We start from the raw sequence: 21120 nt of genomic DNA on the forward strand, positions 1-21120 counted from the left end.
AAGGTCAAAGTCCACACTCACTTTCAAGCTAAAATGAAAAAGTGTGATGAAAAATCAACTGGAATCATAAACTGTCACTAGTTCTCAAAATGTAAGAACACAGTAACATTTTAAAATACTGGCTATTTCATGTAGGAAAAAAAAATCATAAAAGCCTGGAAAGAAAAAAATAAACATGTAGCTCTACAAAAGCTACTTTAAAGTAAACGTGTCAACTGAACATCCTTAGAAAAGTCACTTATCACATGTTTTATTCTGTAAAATTTCCAGACATTTATCAAGTTCATGGGATAGTTATTTTATCCAATATTCACAAGGTGAATAATGAAGTACACACAGGTAAGTTTGCTAAATATCACATAATAAAGTGCCTATTATTTTCATAGTACTTTTATTCTTCAGAGCACTGTTTCTTACCTTTCTTCCCATAATATCCCTAAAATATAAAATTCAATATTCTTTCCATTTTAAAGACAAGATATGCTGACTGATTCTTCCAAAGTAACAAAAATCAGTGGTAAAACTTACCCTCAACCTAGTAGTTTTGTAATATTCAACTAAATTATGGTGCCTTGTTAATGTTTTCACTGCAGTTTTAAGCTAAAATAATAATCATAAAGATTATAATAAAGGAAAAATCTTTGGGCTTTATGTTAAACAGAAAACAAGTAGTGTGCAAAATTATGAGATAATCTTGATTCTTGTAAAAATAAGACTTAAAGGAAGATAAGTCAAAAGTTTAATGTAATTATACTACTGTTACCACCGACTGAGAAAGTTAAAGATGATATTTCTTTATACTTTTCTGCAATTTTCACATCTGGAACAATGGTTATGAAATATTTTGTCATCAGAAATTAATATCTAAGTTCACATAAATATTATTGTATCAACAGTTAGTCACTTAGTTGTGTCTGACTCTTTGCGACACCATGGACTACAGACTGCCAGGATCCTCTGTCCAAGGAATTCTCCAGGAAAGACTGCCAGAGTGGATAGTCAAGCCTTTCTCCAGTGGATCTTCCCAACACAGGGATAAAACCCGCGTCTCCTGCATTGCAGGCTAAAATTACCATCTGACACACCAGGGAAACCCCCATACCAACATAACTATGCCAATATAATCTCTAGCCTTGTGATTACAGTCCACTTCATAAAAACAGATATTTGAATCCAATTTTAAAACTAATTCAACATTTCAAAGAATCAAATACTTACATATTCCTCCTGCTCATGATAAATTCCCTCAAAGACACTATTCCGTAACTGAGTTATTTCTTGTTTTATTTTTTCAATCTCAGATCCATCATGGTCATCAGACTTTAACCAGAAAGAAAAAAGTAACGTTACAGGCTTATTAAAGTAGACTGAAAACAAGTTCTTCCTAGTAAGAATTAAGGCAACTTCTATGGCAAATCACTGTCTGATTTTTACATATCCTTCCATATCTAGCACTAAAGTCCCTCATAACATAATTGTTGAATTAATATTAGTTTAATATTAGTTTATTCTAACCCTGAATTTTCTAAAACCTACAAAAAGGGATTATAAAAATGTAGCCATAAAGTCTATTACATAGATTTTTCTTATCTCTTAATTTGCTGTAAGTTTTCTCTAAGATGACCAACTGCCACCATAAAATAAATATTAAGAATAGGAACCAGAATACAATTAAATTCCATGGAATATTTCTCCATGTAAAACTTGATTTTAAAAAATCAGTAAACATGTGGCATGCCTAGGAAAAACAATGTAGGACTCTGTAAACATTAATGATAACAAATAAGTCTCCTTAAAAAGTACATGTCTTTAAGGTTAGATGTATTTCTATAACAGTTAAAAAATTAAACTAAAAAAGACCTCATGTCCTACAGCCCAGAATAGGATAAAACTAGAAAAATTTTAAACTATTAAATTAGTTCTACTCCATGCTTAACTGCTCCAATGAGGAAGAAAGCTAATTCAAGCTGGATTAAGATATAATGTAAACCCCTTTGATAAGTAAATGGAATCCTCAAGGGAACAAAGAATGGCAGTTTATTCACAAAGTTTCAAGCCTAAAGGCTAAAAGTGTCCTAATTCTTTTTGTTCTATTACATTTGAAAACAACTTAAAACATCTGCAAGAAATACTATGTCCAGGCTTTAAAAAGAGAGTTAACAAAAGACATCCTGATCTTTATGACAAAATTCTACCTTTGGGGGAGCACCCTGTCACCTCTCAGCATGTAACAGGCTTATTTTTAATAGACATTGTAACAGTCCAAGTAAAAGTTTTTTAAATTATTCAAAAACATTTATGTTACCAACAACCAAGGCAACCATGTAAAATGTTTTTAGAAAACATTTCATGACATAGGAAAATGTTTTACATTATTAACCTAGTAACTTACAGAGGGAAAAAGAGATAAAATATATAAAACAAAAAGTGAATAATTTTAAAGAGTGTATTTAAGAAGCAGACCCCAAGTAAAATTAGGTACACACAGAATTCATTAAGAACCAACTGTTTTCTTACTTCTTCCAAATTATTCTTTTCAACCAATTTCCATCTCAGTCGAGCCTTTAAGCTTTTCAGTGTCTTTTTAATGGAAAGCAAGTGATCCACGCTGGGGCTCTTATTTAAACATTCAATAATCTGTTTCTTAAACTGAGAGAAAGAGTTGTTATATTTTCAACACACAAATAGCAATATTTATTGAACAGTCACCTTTGGACCACTCTCTCTATTAAGATTCAACTAATATTTACTGAGCTCAGACTGAAGTTAAAAATTTTACAATTTTCAACAAAACAATTCTACCCACTGTCTTCTTGATTTTCTGCGTATCTACTTAGAATAATATCATTCTAGCAATCGAAGTAGCAAAGGTAAAAAATATTTCAAGCTGGACACACAGTGAGACGCACTTCGCTACAGAAAATGCAAAAGGGAATTTCCAGTGAGGATGTAAACTGAATTTATCTTTTCCAAAAGTAGTTTGACACTATATATCAAGTTTCAAGAATATTCATTCCTTTTGACTAAGTAATTAACAATTTTTAGGAATCTACTTGAGGAACTAAATAAGATTATGTACAAAAACTACATACAGTTTCATGGTAAAAAAAAAATGCAAGTAAACCTAATATCTAACACAGATGAAAGGTTAAATAACATCATATATCTATGCAAGAGATGATGTTTTATTCACTCACAATCACAGTATAAAAAAATTATTAATCATATGGGAAACTGTTCATGAAAAACCATTAAATGACAAAAACCTTTTCAAAACAGTTTACAAAATGATGCAATACACATAATATTCATATGTACATATAATTTACCATTCAAAAAGGAAATACTCTGAAAACTAGCACTTAATATCTCTTAAGCTAATGGGAATACAATCAATGTTTTTATTTCTCCTCCTTATCTTTCTGTATATAGCAAGTTTTCTACTGTAAACTTGTATAGGCATAAAGAAAAAGATAAAAGTTATGTTTTGGAGAGCATAATAAAAACCAAAGATTAAAAAAAAAATCTCAATGTATTTTATCAGTAAAATTGCCATTCCCACTATAGGGTGAGTTTAATTATATACCAGCTAACAATGGCTATAATTTTTTTCCAGAAATAGTAAATAATTTATCTACACACTGGGTGTTAACTACTTAAGAAAAGTTTAAGTATTAAAAATTTCAAAGCATCTGTATATAAGACCAATTATATAAAGCATACTCCAACCTCAACACTGTCCTTGTACTTGGATTGTACTGTGGCAATAAGGCTTTCCTCTGAACGGATCTTTTGTAGTACTTGACTACATGTTTTTAAAATGATCTCCTTGTCTGCATCACCTTGTTCCTAAATGAAATTACACACACAGAATTATATATAAAGGAGTACAAAATAATTAAAACTTTTGATAACAATGGAAAAAATTCAAAATGATACCTTTAACAAATTTATATATTTCAAAATACTTCTTAAACATAGATCTTTTTCGAGGGAGAAGAGAAACTGATGTCAAAGATGTTCATATGGGAAATTTTATTCCCATAACACTATTATTCCTAAAGCTGTCTAAACTAGAGCATTAAAGGAAATCAGGAATACTACTATGCTAAATATAAAAACTAAACAATATACAGAACTTCAACACTATTTTTATTAACAACCATGTCTAAAATCAAGCCTCACAGAACCATCTAAATAAGGACAACTTTACAGTTGACAGTGGGGAAATACAGTATTTTTTTGCATGTATTTTTTAAATGTCACTCTGTATAGAATTACAAAGGGAAAAGAGAAACAAGCAAAATAAAGAACATAACCAACCAAAATAAAGAACATAACCAAAATAAAGAACATAACCAATTTAGTAAGCAACCTAAAAAGCTGGTCCCAGCGAGCAGTATTAACATTACAAAATACACTAATTTTTGGCTTTATACAGCAATAGAGAATATATACAGTACAGAAAGACAGCTACTAATTAATCTTGCGTATTCACTTCCAAAAGGTCTCTCAGATTTTATTTCAAGCTTTTATAAACTCTGAAGAGTCTTATCTTATGGTTACTGGGTATGACAGACTTAAGAATTAAGTGCTATTGAAATCCGATAGAATCAGATTAATCTAAGAGTTGTTTTCCTAGAATTAAATATGAGATTTTTTTTTCCTTGATGTGAAATATCCTACTAAAATGAAAATATCACCCTGTGGAAGAATAAGACTTCTCATTGTGTTTGGATTAGAACTTGGCAGTATTAGTATATCAGACAGGCTTTTACAAGGAAAGCTAAGTCTAACTAGTAAAAAAAAAAAAAAAACAAAACAACACTTTGCTTTAAGGAATACCAGTACTCACAATCAGAGATATCTCCAGCTCCTTGCAGACACCTGACTCAGTGTTCTCCAGGATTTCATCAATATTATCAATTGTGTCATCAGAAATCAGTGATTTGTCCACAGACAGATCAAAGGCCTCATTTGTAAAAATAAAAACATGAAGTATCTCATTTAATTATTTCAATTAGTATTATATTCTTACACTTGGAGCAGAGAATTAGCCTATGTATTGCATAATGTGGGGGAAATAAACGTAAGAAATATAAAGTACTACCTTCAGAAACCTTATGCACGGGGAAAAAAAAAAGGTACACACACCTCACACACTTAAAGAAAATACAGATTTTGTTAAAGTAAGTAGTGGTTAAGAGAGATGAGAGGACAATACAGAGGAAAAGTATGAGAAAAAAACAGGGACAAGACCAAGATGTTTTGAGGGAATAATAAAAGAGACTGTCCAACTGGTAAAGAACCTTGACTGCTCAGGTGGCAAGTTCAAATTGGACAGACAGTAGGTAAACAAAACCAGCCTTTATACAAAGGAATGGGTATGATTATACCTGATATTTAATGATGACTCACTAGAATTGAGGAATCTAAAGAATAGAAGTTAAAAATTAAACTCTGATAGTTTTCATCTCATTAGGAAAACTAAGGTAATTCCTATCAGGAAACAGACTTTATAATAAGGTATAAAATAGAATAAAATCATGGGTCAAAATTATAATGTAGAACATAAAGGTCATAAGCAGTCACTCTGATTTCAGAGGTTCAGATTTGTGATTACGGAGGTCTAGATTTGGGAAATAGCAATGGAAATGAAAGATAACAGACAACCTAAACAGAGGATGATTCTGAAACAAACGAAGACAAAGAAATAACTTAGTTACGTTAATGTATCCATAACAAAGCATCAAAAAAGAATTCTAGAAGTAGCTTATATTTGGAAACCAATCACACAGAGAGATAAATGATACCATAGGTGTCTTTGTCCTTGCTCAGGAGGTTGCAAACAGACAGAAGAACAAAGAATCAGTAACAAAATTGGGCAAAAATTCAGTTAGGGTTCTGAGTACATTATACAAACCACATGTCTCAAAGCCTTTTATAAAATTATGTAGTGTTTTTACAATAATAAATAAGAACTAAAAAAATTATGACATCTTTTCTAATATTTAATAACCAAGACTAATATTTCCCATTTTAGATATCTTTAAGATATTTAAAATAACTAAAACCTGAATGACTTAAACACTGCCAAACATTTTAATCATGACTAGTTAGCCAACTAATGCTAAAACACATGTATCTTTCTAAAAAAGAAACCAAAATGAGGAAAGCTGTATCTTCTAAAGCACATACCATTACCTCTACACTATAGCTGTAAAATAAACACTTCACTTGTAATAAACTCCAGATATTATCTTACACCTGTAGCTTGACTGAAGCTGTTTTCATATACGTCCTAAACAGAGAATGTAAATAGGTAAATCCCTCACTCTTCTATCCCAGCATTCTCATTCTTATTTTTGTCTCTTTTTTCTCTCTCCTCCACCCTCCCTTGCTTTCAGAAAGAAGTAAATTACATGTGGAAAATTTAAAAACATATATTCCCTGGTTTATGCCACAACATCACCAGGCAACAGAACTCCTGTTACCTTTAAAGTATTCTGGAACCATGCTATAAGACGTTGTATACAAGTCTCTGTTTCACTTCTAACACTGGTGAACTCCTCTCTTTTATTACACCTCCAGTCATTAAATTTCTCCAGTATTTCTTCAGAGTTAATTCCTTCTTTGGCCTGTCCATATACTGCTTCTAAAGAGGCTGACAAATCCTGCAGAAAGATACTTCTGTTTATTAAAGTTAATTAACTTTATATTAAGAGTAAAGCACCATATTAGAATCTGAGAGACAGTGAAGTAATATATTGAATCCCTATCTTGGAGAAGTTTATAAATAAAACTTTGAATATCTAGACATAAAAGCATGAAACTACCTAGGAGGTGATTATTTGGATTATAATAGTAAAAGTTCATTAAATGAATTAAGGTTATAAACAGAAGGCTTTATAGTCTTAGGCTTTTAATTGAGTAGAAAGTATCCTCTTTTCTCTGACTTTACATAAGAATCTATTTTGTCCTGACATGGAAGTTTCTAAGGGCTGCTACTGCTGCTGCTAAGTCACTTTAGTCGTGTCTGACTCTGTGCGACCCCAGAGATGGCAGCCCACGAGGCTCCCCTGTCCCTGGGATTCTCCAGGCAAGAACACTGGAGTGGGTTGCCATTTCCTTCTCCAATGCATGAAAGTGAAAAGTGAAAAGTGAAAGTGAAGTCGCTCAGTCCTGTCCTACTCTTAGCGACCCCATGGACTGCGGCCCACTGGGCTCCTCCATCCATGGGATTTTCCAGGCAAGAGTGCTGGAGTGGGGTGCCATTGCCTTCTCCGTTCTAAGGGCTACTGCTAAGTAAAAATAAACATACCAAATTGTACAAATAATTCTAATTAAGGAAAGACATTAAGCATATATATCTAGACAGCATATTAAAAAGCAGAGACATCACTTTGACAACAAAGGTCCATATAGTTTTGATCTTCCCAGTAGTCATGTATGGATGTGAGAGCTGGACAATAAAAAAAGCTGAGCACTGAAGAACTGATGCTTTCAAACTATAGTGTTGAAGACTCTTGAGTGTCCCTTGGATGCAAAGAGATCAAACAGTTAATCCTAAAAGAAATCAACCCTGAACATTCACTGAAGAACTGATGCTCAAGCTGAAGCTCCAATACTCTGGCCACCTGACATGAAGAGCCAACTCACTGGAAATGACCCTGATGCTGGGAAAGACTGAAGGCAGGAGAAGGGGGCACCAGAGGATGAAGTGATTGGATGGTATTATCGACACGAATTTGAGCCAACTCTGGGAAATAGTGAAGGACAAGGAAGACTGGCATGCTGCAATCCATAGGGTCGCAAAGAGTTAGACACGACTGAGCTACTGAACAAGAACATACATTAAAAAGCATTTTTAGAAAGGACTAGAAGAGACAAGATAGCTTGATGGCTCCCTCCAGGACTGAGACCTGAGAAACATCACAGAGACAAGAGGAAAACTTAATAGATCCCAGAAATTTTTCACAAAACTGAAAAACCCTTGGAAAGAAAGAAGATGGTTGGTATTTAGCACTGAATGAATACAATCACTGCAAGTAGGAGACAGCCTGTACCACAGCAGAGAATCATCTTGGGAAAAAAGAATTTTCTTCATATGTTCTTCTCCCTTCCTCACACTGGGCAAGAAAGCAGCAGCACAAGCAAGAGGCAATGAGTTTATACAAGTACAGTATGGAAAACTAGAGGAGGCAAAAACAGACAATCAGGATAGAAGAGATGGCCAAGCATTCTTCCCCTTCCCCTGAATACCCAGCAGCATTTACACCTAAGGGTAGCAGCCCCTGGAAAAGAGGAAAGGCTGAGGGAGAGGGACTGAGAGGTCCTCTGAAGAGTAAAATTATCTAGAACAGAAGCCAATAGGAAGCAGTTGAGCCCAGACTGTGTTATGGTCTTCTTGACAGACCGGAACCTGGGGACAGGAGTCGACGAAAAGGTGGCGAAGAAAAGAAGTACGCGGGGGACCCAAGTCTCTAGTGGGACAAGGGTGCTTTATTTATGGCAGTGTGTGCTTATATATTGTAATACAAGGAAGCTTTAGGTAAATAATAAGGTTAAGTAAAAAACACCAAAACCAGACGCATAATAACAGTAACTAGGGGAATAACAATCATCACAGGGCCAGAAGACAATCCATGTATTGGAAATAGGAACATGACTAAGTAGTTTTACAGAAAAGCAAAAGGTTACTGAAAGGAATCCATGTATGTGTTCTGCCTCATGACCTCAGTCCTGAGAGCTGCGTGCAGCTCTGCTCATTCCTGTTTTCCAGGAACTGATAAGGAACAGAGGGCCCTTGAGAAACAGAAAACAACATATAGGGTTCCTTAAAATTAAATGTTCCCTGACAAGACTGCAACCCTGTAAGTTCTGAGAAGCAAGCCTATCCTATTCCCTAAATCCTCCTGAAGTCTCCAAAAGTATGCGCCAACCTTTCACTCTTCCAAGGTCCCTCTTCCACACTAACACATATGCACATAACAGCACACCAAGATAGTTGATAATTCCTCAAGAGAATATGGAGTCCTGAGGAGAAGTACAGGGGAGGATGAAATGTGGCAATAACACAGGCACTCTGAAAGAAATATAACAAACTAAGCCATCTTATTGATATTTCTCCTGGTAATCTTGATTCCAGGTTGTGCTTCTTCCAGCCCAGCATTTCTCATGATGTACTCTGCAAAGAAGTTAAATAAACAGGGTGACAATATACAGCCTTGATGTACTCCTTTTCCTATTTGGAACCAGTCTGTTGTTCCATGTCCAGTTCTAACTGTTGCTTCCTGACGTGCATACAGATTTCTCAAGAGGCAGGTCAGGTGGTCTGGTATTCCCATCTCTTTCAGAATTTCCCACAGTTTATTGTGATCCACACAGTCAAAGGCTTTGGCATAGTCAATAAAGCAGAAATAGATGTTCCTCTGGAACTCTCTTGCTTTTTCCACGATCCAGCGGATGTTGGCAATTTGGTCTCTGGTTCCTCTGCCTTTTCTAAAACCAGCTTGAACATCTGGAAGTTCACGCTTCACGTATTACTGAAGCCTGGCTTGGAGAATTTTGAGCATTACTTTACTAGCGTGTGAGATGAGTGCATGTGTGGTAGTTTGAGTATTCTTTGGCATTGCCTTTCTTTGGGATTGGAATGAAAACTGACCTTTTCCAGTCCTGTGGCCACTGCTGACTTTTCCAAATTTGCTGGCATATTGAGTGCAGCACTTTCACAGCATCATCTTCCAGGATTTGGAATAGCTCCACTGGAATTCCATCACCTCCACGAGCTTTGTTCATAATGATGCTTTCTAAGGCCCACTTGACTTCACATTCCAGGATGTCTGGCTTTACATGAGTGATCACACCATTGTGATTATCTGGGTCGTGAAGATCTTTTTTGTATAGTTCTTCTGTGTATTCTTGCCACCTCTTCTTAAGATCTTCTGCTTCTGTTAGATCCATACCATTTCTGTCCTTTATCGAGCCCATCTTTGCATGAAATGTTCCCTTGGTATCTCTAATTTTCATGAAGAGATCTCTAGTCTTTCCCATTCTGTTGTTTTATTTCTTTGCATTGATCACTGAGGAAGGCTTTCTTATCTCTCCTTGCTATTCTTTGGAACTCTGCATTCATATGCATATATTTTTCCTTTTCTCCTTTGCTTTTCGCTTCTCTTCTTTTCACAGCTATTTGTAAGGCCTCCTCAGACAGCCATTTGCTTTTTTGCATTTCTTTTCCATGGGGATGCTCTTGATCCCTGTCTCCTGTACAATGTCACGAACCTCTATCCATAGTTCATCAGGCACTCTATCAGATCCAGTCCCTTAAATCTATTTCTCACTTCCACTGTATAATCATAAGGGATTTGATTTAGGTCATACCTGAATAGTCTAGTGGTTTTCCCTACTTTCTTCAATTTAAGTCTGAATTTGGCAATAAAGAGTCAGATATGCAGCTGACACCACCCTTATGGCAGAAAGTGAAGAGGAACTAAAAAGCCTCTTGATGAAAGTGAAAGAGGAGAGTGAAAAAGTTGGCTTAAAGCTCAACATTCAGAAAACGAAGATCATGGCATCTGGTCCCATCACTTCATGGCAAATAGATGGGTTAACAGTGGAAACAGTGTCAGACTTTATGTTTTTGGGCTCCAAAATCACTGCAGATGCTGACTGCAGCCATGAAATTAAAAGACACTTACTCCTTGGAAGGAAAGTTATGACCAACCTAGGTCAGTTCAGTTGCTCAGTCCTGTCTGACTCTGCGACCCCATGAATCACAGCACGCCAGGCCTCCCTGTCCATCACTAACTCCCGGAGTTCACTCAGGCTCACGTCCATTGGGTCAGTGATACCATCCAGCCATCTCATCCTCTGTCGTCCCCTTCTCCTCCTGCCCCCAATCCCTCCCAGCATCAGAGTCTTTTCCAATGAGTCAACTCTTCGATGAGGTGGCCAAAGTACTGGAGTTTCAGCTTTAGCATCATTCCTTCCAAAGAAATCCCAGGGCTGATCTCCTTCAGAATGGACTGGTTGAATCTCCTTGCAGGCCAAGGGACTCTCAAGAGTCTTCTCTAACACCACAGTTCAAAAGCATCAATTCTTTGGCACCAACCTAGATAGTATATTAAAATGCAGAGACATTACTTTGCCAACAAAGGTCTATCTAGTCAAGGCTATGGTTTTTCCAGTAGTCATGTATGGATGTGAGAGTTGGACTATAAAGAAGGCTGAGCGCCAAAAAATTGATGCTTTTGAACTGTGGTGTTGGAGAAGACTCTTGAGAGTCCCTTGGCCTGCAAGGAGATCCACCAAGCCATTCTAAAGGAGATCAGTCCTCGGTGTTCATTGGAAGGACTGATGCTAAAACTGCAACTCCAATACTTTGGCCACCTCATGCGAAGAGCTGACTCATTGGAAAAGACGCTGATGCTGGGAGTGATTGGGGATAGGAGGAGAAGGGGACGACAGAGGATGAGATGAGAGGATGAGCATCACCGACTCAACAGACCTGAGTTTGAGTAAACCTCGGAAGTTGGTGATGGACACGGATGCCTGGCATGCTGCGATTCATGGGGTCGCAAAGATTCTGACATGACTGAGCGACTGAACTGAACTGAAGCCACCTTACAAAAAGGAAGCAAAATCAATGGCCCAGATAATAGTAAGAACTCAAAATACGCATAACAAATCTTCTCAAAAATAGAAAAAATATTGGAAACATAAAGCAAAACCAAGTAATTATAAATAATAAACAACTGAAATTATTAAGCATGAAGAAATAATTTTTGAAATAAAGAACACAATGGTTTGGTTAAACGGCAGAATACAGCAAAGAATCAATTAGTGACTACTGATTAGGAGAAAAATGCGACTCATATCAACAACTGCAGAAGTAAGAAAACAATGGATTATTATTGTCAAAAGTCTTAAGAGAAAATGGCCTTTGCATCTAAGATATTTTATAGCTCATTAAATAACTGTTGAAAGGAGTTTAAATGTAAGCAGTGGCTTAAATATTTGAATTGTTTAAATATGATATCCTGAGACATTTAATAACTTACAAAGTCAACCGCTCAAACCCTGCTTGAAAGGACTCTCAGAGAAAGTACTCTAAAATACAGAGTGAACCAAAAGATATCCAACAATTTATGAAGAGTCAGAAAATAACTCAACTCTACAAAGTTTGATACTTGAGTGTTCATATATGATACCTGTAACAATCTGTGAGTAAAATCGTAGACAACAATTGTGATTGTTTGGTTAGCTGGTATTTGGGAGAGAAATACAGACAGACAAGACCCACCAGAGGCAAGTGAGAATGTTCTAAGGTATGAAGGGAAGAGAGAAGAAAAGGAGAAAAAAAAAATCATGATAAACAGAAACACAAAAGTTATCACAGAAATAAGTTTTAATAAAATAGTAATTATATATAAATCAATTAAGTTACCCATTAAAAGACAGATTTAAATGTTTGATTCTTTTAAAAAATGATCCACTGGAGTGTTGTCTAACAGAGACATATAAAATAAATGGAAGAAAAAAAGAAACTATGTATAAGGCAAATATTAACTAGAAAGACAAGTAGGATAAGAATTTTAAAAGGTGGGGGGTGATTTGGGAGAATGGCATTAAAACATGTATAATATCATATAAGAAACGAATCACCCGTCCAGGTTTGATGCAGGATACAGGAAGCTTGGGGCTGGTGCACTGGGATGACCCAGAGGGGATGGTATGAGGAGGGAGGTGGGAGGGGGGTTCAGGATGGGGAGCATGTGTACACCTGTGGCAGATTCATGTTGATGTATGGTAGAACCGATACAATATTGTAAAGTAAAAATAATAATAATAAAAATTTATTTTTAAATAAAATAAAAGGAAACAAAAATAAAACTTTTATCCCAAAACACCTTAAGGGAAAACTACTATTACCTAATAGTTTAAAAATACATAGTTTAAAATACATAACAATCATGAATTCATTAACACTTAACAATAAGCTCTGAAATATTTTGAAAAATTAAAGAAAACTAGAATATATATTAACTAGAAAATATAAAAAAATCTCAAAACTTACAAAATGATCAGATAAAAAACTAAGCAAAGATACAGAAGATTAAAGCTTCAGATCACAGCTTAAGCCGTAGATCAGAAACTGCACACAAAAAACCTAGAATATATTTTTTCTGAATTTATACAGTCATGAAACATTATCTATTGTAGGCCACAAAAGAAGCCTCAATAAATGCTAATGAAATCAAATATCGTGACATTTCACTTCTTTGACCTTCATTATAAAAGTATAAGTTATATTACTTAAGTACTTGAAGAAAATAAATAAAAATCTAACTATTTTTCAGCAAAATGAACAGAAATTTAAGAATAATCTGGTGACAAAAGGGAAGAATAGAAAGGGAGACAAACCAGATTTGGCAAAAAGTCTTTTAAGATTAAACTTTAAAAAGAAGTTTTAAAATGATCTTGGTTGCCAATCCTTTAACTCTGTACCAGTTAATGAGAAGAAATAAACTATTACAGAGTAAAGCTGCACTGTTGCTGCTGCTAAGTCCCTTCAGTTGTGTCCCATTCTGTGCGACCACAGAGACGGCAGCCCACCAGGCTCCCCCATCCCTGGGATTCTCCAGGCAACAACACTGGAGTGGGTTGCCATTTCCTTCTCCAATGCATTAAAGCGAAAAGTGAAAGTGAAGTTGCTCAGTCATGTCCGACTCTTAGCGACCCCATGGACTGCAGCCCACCAGGCTCCTCCATCCATGGGATTTTCCAGGCAAGAGTACTGGACTGGGGTGCCACTACGTTCTCCAGAATCATGTCTAAGGCCAGTCAATTTTCCCCATGCCATTTTGCTGGCAGCATCTGTTTTGCTATTCCCCTTAGAGCATCTCTGGTATAGTAAACAAACCTCTGTTGGTTATAGTAAACACAGTTTACCCAATCAACATTTTTATTACTGGTGGACCACCAGAATAATACCTACTCGAACCCTGCTGCTATTTGGTTTCTAGCTTTGGATTCATTAGGAATACCTACAGGGACCCCAATAAAATAAATATATATGGATCAAATGACCCACCTGGGGCAAGAGTGTTCCTTTTGGCTCTATGGTTAGTCTGCTTAAGAGATGGATCCGAGTGTCGAAATGCCAGGGTGAAAAGGATAGCCAATTTAACTAGGGTGCAAATTCCACTCCAATTGGCTGGTAGAGTCTCAAGCAATGGTCCTCCACAACACCAGATGTCTTCCCAGGCCATAGTTAATGCAGAATGGTTGTTCATTTCTCAAAGGACTGGCCTTCACTGCACCCGGACACATTCCCCAAGAATGCTAACTGTTCCCCCCACCTAGAAAGGCACGAGGTATAGTTCACATTATGGAATGGGGGTTTGACAGTCCTTGGGGGTTATGCCTAGGACGCTTCACAGTCATGAACATTAGACAGGTGAATTCTTACATCACTGTCCTTTTCTACGCAAATCTTATTTCACCATTCTGGAATAACCTATACTATTTATTCAATTCTATTTAAGAAAATGTTTCAAATAATGGCTCCAATGGTTCCTGAACCATACACAATAACAGGAAAACTACATATTAATCAAATTGCCAACATCCGCTGGATTATATAAAAAGCTAGAGAATTCCAGAAAAACATATATTTCTGCTTCAATGACTAAGCTAAAGCCTTTTGACTGTGCAGATCACAATAAACTGTGGAAAATTATCTTACAGAGATGGGAATACCAGACCACCTTACCTGCCTCCTGGGAAACATGTATGCAGGAGGTCAAGAAGCAATAGAACAGCATATGGAACTGTTCCAAATTGGGAAAGGAGTACATCAAGGCTGTATATTGGCACTCTGCTTATTTAATTTATATGCAGAGTACATCATGAGAAATGCTGGATGAAGCACAAATTGGAATCAAGATTCCTGGGAGAAATACCAGTAACCTCAGATATGCAGAAGATACCATCCTCATGGTAGAAAGCAAAGAAGAATTAAAGAGCCTCTTGATGAAGGTGAAAGAAGTAAAAAAGCTGGCTTAAAACTCAAAATTCAAAAAACTAAGATCATGGCATCCAGTCCCATCACTTCATGCATGGCAAACAGATGGGGATACAATGGAACAGTGACAAACTTTATTTTCTTGGGCTCCAAAATCACTACAGATGGTGACTGTAGTCATGAAATTAAAAGACGCTTGCTCCTTGGAAGAAAAGCTACAACAAACCTAAACAGCATATTAAATAGCAGAGACATTACTTTGCCAACAAAGGTCAGGTCCATATAGTCAAAGCTATGGTTTTTTCAGTAGCAATGTACAGATATGAGAGCTGGACAATAAAAAAGGCTGAGCACTGAAGAATCGATGCCTTTGAACTGTGGTGCTGGAGAAGACTCAATCTTGAATTGAGTCTCCCTTGGACAGCAAGGAGACCAAAACAGTCAATCCTAAAAGAAATTGGTCCTGAATATTCATTCGAAGGACTGATGTGGAAGCTGAAGCTCCAATACTTTGGCCACGTGATGCAAAGAGACAACTCATTGGAAAAGACCCTGATGCTAGGAAAGCCTGAAGGCAGGAGGAGAAGGGGATGACAGAGGATGAGATGGCTGGATGGCATCACTGACCTAATGGACATGAGTTTGAGCAAACTCCAGGAGACAGTGAAGGAAAGGGAAGCCTGGCATGCTGGAATCCATGAGGTCGCAGAGTCAGACACGACTGAGTGACTGAACAACACCATCTTCAACCAGGTGGACAGAAAGACACAAGTGCTCGGATGTCCCTTAATAACCTTTTATCCAATTTTACAGCAAGCTTATCCCCTCCCTACAGTCCACAACAAGATAGCTAGTATTCAGCTTGGTATTAAAGATACTGTCAAAAGCAGTAAAAATTCAAAGATACATAAAATGTAGAAGAGGGTTATTCTGTTCAAATGATATAATCACATAGAAAGTTCAAAGAGTATCAACTGACAAAAACTAAAAAAGAGTTCAGCAGAGTTGCCAGAAAAACATCAATATATAAAAATCATTAGTATCCCTCTATACCATCAAAAGAACAAGGGAATTGAAAGATAGCATTCACAAAAGGAACCAAAAGTGTAAACATCTTGGAGTTAAATCAAGAAAATGCATGAGGACTTAGAGAAAAATTTTAAAAAACATTAAAAGATATAAAAGATCTCAATAAACAGAAAGAAATACTATGCTAATAGGTGGAATGATAACATGGTCGTGCTCATTCACTCCAAATTAGTCATTTCTGAAATGGTAGGATTTGACTGAAGATAAGGTTCCACAGAAAGTGAAGAGGAACTAAAAAGTCTCTTGATGAAAGTGAAAGAGGAGAGTGAAAACGTTGGCTTAAAGCTCAACATTCAGAAAACGAAGATCATGGCATCTGGTCCCATCACTTCATGGCAAATAGATGGGGAAACAGTGGAAACAGTGTTGGACTTTATGTTTTTGGGCTCCAAAATCACTGAAGATGGTGATCGCAGCCATGAAATTAAAAGATGCTTACTCCTTGGAAGGAAAGTTATGACCAACCTAGATAGCATATTGAAAAGCAGAGACATTACTTTGCCAACAAAGGTCCGTTTAGTCAAGGCTATGGTTTTTCCTGTGATCATGTATGGATGTGAGAGTTGGACTGTGAAGAAGGCTGAGCGCCGAAGAACTGATGCTTTTGAACTGTGGTGTTGGAGAAGACTCTTGAGAGTCCCTTGGACTGCAAGGCAATCCAACCAGTCCATTCTGAAGGAGATCAGTCCTGGGTGTTCTTTGGAAGGAATGATGCTAAAGCTGAAACTCCAGTACTTTGGGCACCTCATGCGAAGAGTTAACTCATTGGAAAAGACCCTGATGCTGGGAGGGATTGGGTGCAGGAGGAGAAGGGGATGTCAGAGGATGAGATGGCTGGATGGCATCACTGACTCGATGGACGTGAGTCTGAGTGAACTCCAGGAGTTGGTGATGGACAGGGAGGCCTGGCATGCTGCGACTCATGGGGTCGCAGAGTCGGACATGACTGAGCGACTGAACTGAACTGACTGAAGGTTCCACAATATCTTATGAGCTACTGTACTCTATCTACAGATCTTAGAAGCCATTATCACTCAAGGATCAAGATCCCTCTCTGACATAAAGGCTTTATTAGATTTTCTGCTAGAAAAATGGCTAACCTGCTTGCTACTGCTCCTGTCTCTGTGAGTTTTCCCAATGAATGCTGCTCTAACAAGCCTTAGATGCCTGACTATTTACCTTGTTTGCAGGATACATACATACATATATATAAAAACATATTAAATATATCAATATAAAATTTTAACATCATTAAAAAGAAACTAGGATTCATCAAAGAAAAGAAAAAGTTCTGTAGCCATCAGTACTGTCTGAAGTCTAAAGACAAATGCTAATTTCAGCTCTCAAATGGTAAACATATTTTAATATATATTTAATATCTTTTAAAATTCCAACCTGCAACGTTTTTAAGCGTTTATTAAGAGATAACTCATCAACTTCCAGAATAAAAACTTCTACTGCCATGTACAGCTTCTGTTGTACTTCATTTCTTTCAGCAATCAAAATATTCCCTTCATTCTGAAGGAAGGAAAAAGGGAATAACCATCATTAATATATCAGGTGTTTTTACACACTGAACTATATGAAAAGAACTGATCTCTTAAAATTAGCAAAATTTAACATTACATTCTCCAACATAATAATATTTAAGACAAACCCCTCTCTTCTTAGATCACCAAACTGACAAAGTTTCTTTCCCTTAATTAGAAATAAGATTTAAATTCCACAATTCTGCTCTGTTAATCTTTACTTTTCCGAAACAATAAAATTTTACTTAAGAAAATTATATAAGTGTCTCTGACTAATTACATACTGCCTCCTTCCTACTCCCACTCCATGCTTAATTCCTTCATCTATTTATCTTTCAAGATTTAGTTAATCTCCAGCAGGATAAAACTTCCAATTCCCCCAAAAAGCTATGCCTGGAAACAGATATGAGAGATATCCAAGAACCTTATGCATTAGCTCTATTATAGTTCTTAATAAACTATATTAAAACCACCTATTTATATATTTGTCCTATACCCGAAGTAGAGAGAGGAATAGGACGTTTTAAATTTGTGTCTCTACTACTTGTAACAGAGGTACATACACTTAAAAGTCCAAATTTTAGAATATTCTTTTTTGTGTAAGCTGCAACCCACTCCAGTATTCCTACCTAGAAAAATCCCATGGACTGAGGAGCCTGGTAGGCTACAGTCCATGGAGTCACAAAGAGTCAGACACGACCGAGCAATTTCACTTCACTTCAACCAGACCGTTATATAACTAATTATGAAGACAAAAGAAAAGACTCTATTTCATCCAAAGTACACATGGCGGGCTTTTCTGGTGGTTCAGTGGTAAAGAATCAGTCTGTCAATGCAGGAGATGTGGATTCGATCTGGGAAGCATGCCACGGAGCAGGTAAGCCCATGTGCACAACTACTGACCCTGTTCTCTACAGCCCAGGAAGCACAACGACTAAAGCCCTGGTGCTCTATATAGCCTGTGCTCCTCAACAAGAGAAGCCACGCAATAAGAAGCCCACGCATCACAACTAGAGAGTAGCCCCCGTGTGCCAGAACTGGAGAAAAGTCTGTGTAGCAATGAAGACCCAGCACAGGCAAAAATAAATACACAAATAAAAAATGTTTTAAAAAGTACACATGGCAATCAAGTTAAAGAACTGTGCAAAATATATAAATGAAAATAACAATCTTAAGATGCAAATTAAATACAACAAGGGAAATAAAAAGACAACTTTATCTGAGGGACAATTATGCCTCTATCCTTAATAATCTACAGTAATCTACTCTTCAATCTGTCAAATGAACTTTAGGGCAATAAAGCCCAAAAGTAAGTCCTGAAATGTCAGCAGTAGTGGAGACAAATTGTTTTAAAAAAATCACATTTGTCCTACTAGAATACCAAACCTGACAGACATATAAGACCTTTTTCCCTCCGTGTCCTGAATCACTTTGCTGCTGCTGCTGCTAAATCGATTCAGTCGTGTCTGACTCTGTGCTACCCCATAGACGGCAGCCCACCAGGCTCCCCTGTCCCTGGGATTCTCCAGGCAAGAACACTGGAGTGGGTTGCCATTTCCTTCTCCAATGCATGAAAGTGAAAAGTGAAAGTGAAGTCGCTCAGTCGTGTCTGACTCTTAGCGACGCCATGGACTGCAGCCTTCCAGGCTCCTCGGTCCATGGCTTTTCTAGGCAAGAGTACTGGAGTGGGGTGCCATTGAATTTTCAAATGACAAAACAAAAGTTAAAAAGCAGTTCTTTTTCAAGTTTCATCTTACTACATGAAAATGTGAAATATTTTAATGATGGCAGTATGGTTTAAATGGAATACACTTTGCAATCAAGACATCTGGTTTAAAATCCCAGATTAACATTTAGAAGTATGTAATCTTCAGCAATTTCCTTAAACCTTGTGGGCCTCATTTTCCTGAGGAGCAAAAATGCCCATGTTTAAAAAGTACCTATACATACAAGTACCTATACATACGTGTTTCTAAAAGATTCAAAAATTATTACTCTGTCACCTGTTTTCGTCTATCATCAGAAGTGACCAGTAAAGGTCTAATGTGTAAAGTAACCCAAATCTAATCCCCTAACCAAATTAAATCAGAGAAGGCAATGGCACCCCACTCCAGTACTCTTGCCTGGAAAATCCCATGGACGGAGGAGCCTGGTAGGCTGCAGTCCATGGGGTCGCTAAGAGTCGGACATGACTGAGCAACTTCACTTTTACTTTTCCCTTTCCTGCATTGGAGAAGGAAATGGCAACCCACTCCAGTGTTCTTGCCTGGAGAATCCGAAGGACGGGGGAGCCTGGTGGGCTGCCGTCTATGGGGCAGCACAGAGTTGGACACGACTGAAGTGACTTAGCAGCAACCAAATTAATTATTCCTGGCATTTCCAAAGGCTTAGTTATCTTATCTACTTTTCTCATTCAGAGCCAGTTAGGCTGCCAACTGGCCAAACTAGCTATGACTAGGGAATAAGACCTTTAGGGTACAATCTTCAGAGGCAGAAACCACCAATACTTAAGATAGGACAACTCCAAACTCAAGAATAGAGCTCATAGGTACTATGGAAAGCTATGATTATTGTATCAGATATCTTATATGAAAAACATGGAGTTCTACTCAGCTGAGTATAACAAAGAAAATTCCCAAAGGAAACAATATTTGTACCTACACTAATTAAGAATTCACATGAAATATTCCATTCTTCATATCCCTTCCCTACCCACATATAAAGGAAAGGAAAGGAAAGTGAAGTTACTCAGTTGTGTCTGACTCTTTGTGACCCCATGGACTGTAGCCTACCAGGCTCCTCCGTCCATGGGATTTTCCAGACAAGGGTACTAGAGTGGATTGCCATTTCCTTCTCCAGGGGATCTTCCCTAACCAGGGATCGAACCTGGGTCTCCCACATTGCAGGCAGACGCTTTACCGTCTGAGCCACCAGGGAGGCACCCACATATAACCACCTTTCAAGAACAGATGATTTAGAGAGCATTTACTAGTAAGGCAGAGTCCTATACTGTAGCATAAAGCATGCCCCTCTGACCAGAAGATCCACATTAGCAGGTGTGGGAGTCATCCCAGCTTATAAGCCTCATGCCCCTCAAAAACCATTACCTCTTATAGGTATAGCTTCCAGGGTCCCTCAGGGAGTATGCCCAGTTGTTTAGTATTTGTAGTTTGCAGTTCCTCCCAATCCAGATACAATTTACCAATCAGGGATTTTATTTACCTAAACAATGTTGCCAGTAACATGACTGAAATTTCAATTTATCAAATTACTAAGGGAACAGGGAGAGGTAAATCCTCAGGCAAAAGGGGAAAAGATTTTGTTAACCCTTTTCCACAATCACTACTCATTTACCTTACCTTTCTTCTAAGGCAACAAAAGAAATCAAATTACTAATATGAAGATATTTCAAAAGTTAAAGATTTCATATAAAGTATCATTACAATATCTGCAGTCCTTCTGCTTTTTTGAAAG

The 21120-nt window shown here is 37.1% G+C and overlaps 1 protein-coding gene and 1 non-coding gene across 7 annotated transcripts in view; both read right to left on the reverse strand.

Annotated features, from left to right (window-relative positions):
* Positions 1 to 21120, reverse strand: part of STK31 (serine/threonine kinase 31) — an 85410-nt gene that overhangs the window by 31249 nt on the left and 33041 nt on the right. For 5 of the 6 annotated variants that reach the window (XM_059885905.1, XM_059885906.1, XM_005205559.5 and 2 more), the window contains exons 11-16: positions 17513 to 17635; positions 6495 to 6674; positions 4856 to 4972; positions 3730 to 3849; positions 2518 to 2649; positions 1219 to 1320 (exon numbers count right to left, since the gene is read on the reverse strand). In XM_059885905.1, the coding sequence (XP_059741888.1) occupies positions 1219 to 1320; positions 2518 to 2649; positions 3730 to 3849; positions 4856 to 4972; positions 6495 to 6674; positions 17513 to 17635 (774 nt within the window). The remainder of the gene's footprint in view (positions 1 to 1218; positions 1321 to 2517; positions 2650 to 3729; positions 3850 to 4855; positions 4973 to 6494; positions 6675 to 17512; positions 17636 to 21120) is intronic. The other variant, XM_059885908.1, reaches the window with a different exon arrangement.
* Positions 20512 to 20583, reverse strand: TRNAC-GCA (transfer RNA cysteine (anticodon GCA)). Its single transcript has one exon. It is a non-coding gene; the product is annotated as a tRNA-Cys (tRNA).

The sequence above is a fragment of the Bos taurus genome, chromosome 4 (assembly GCF_002263795.3).
Source record: "Bos taurus isolate L1 Dominette 01449 registration number 42190680 breed Hereford chromosome 4, ARS-UCD2.0, whole genome shotgun sequence".
NCBI lineage: Eukaryota > Metazoa > Chordata > Mammalia > Artiodactyla > Bovidae > Bos > Bos taurus.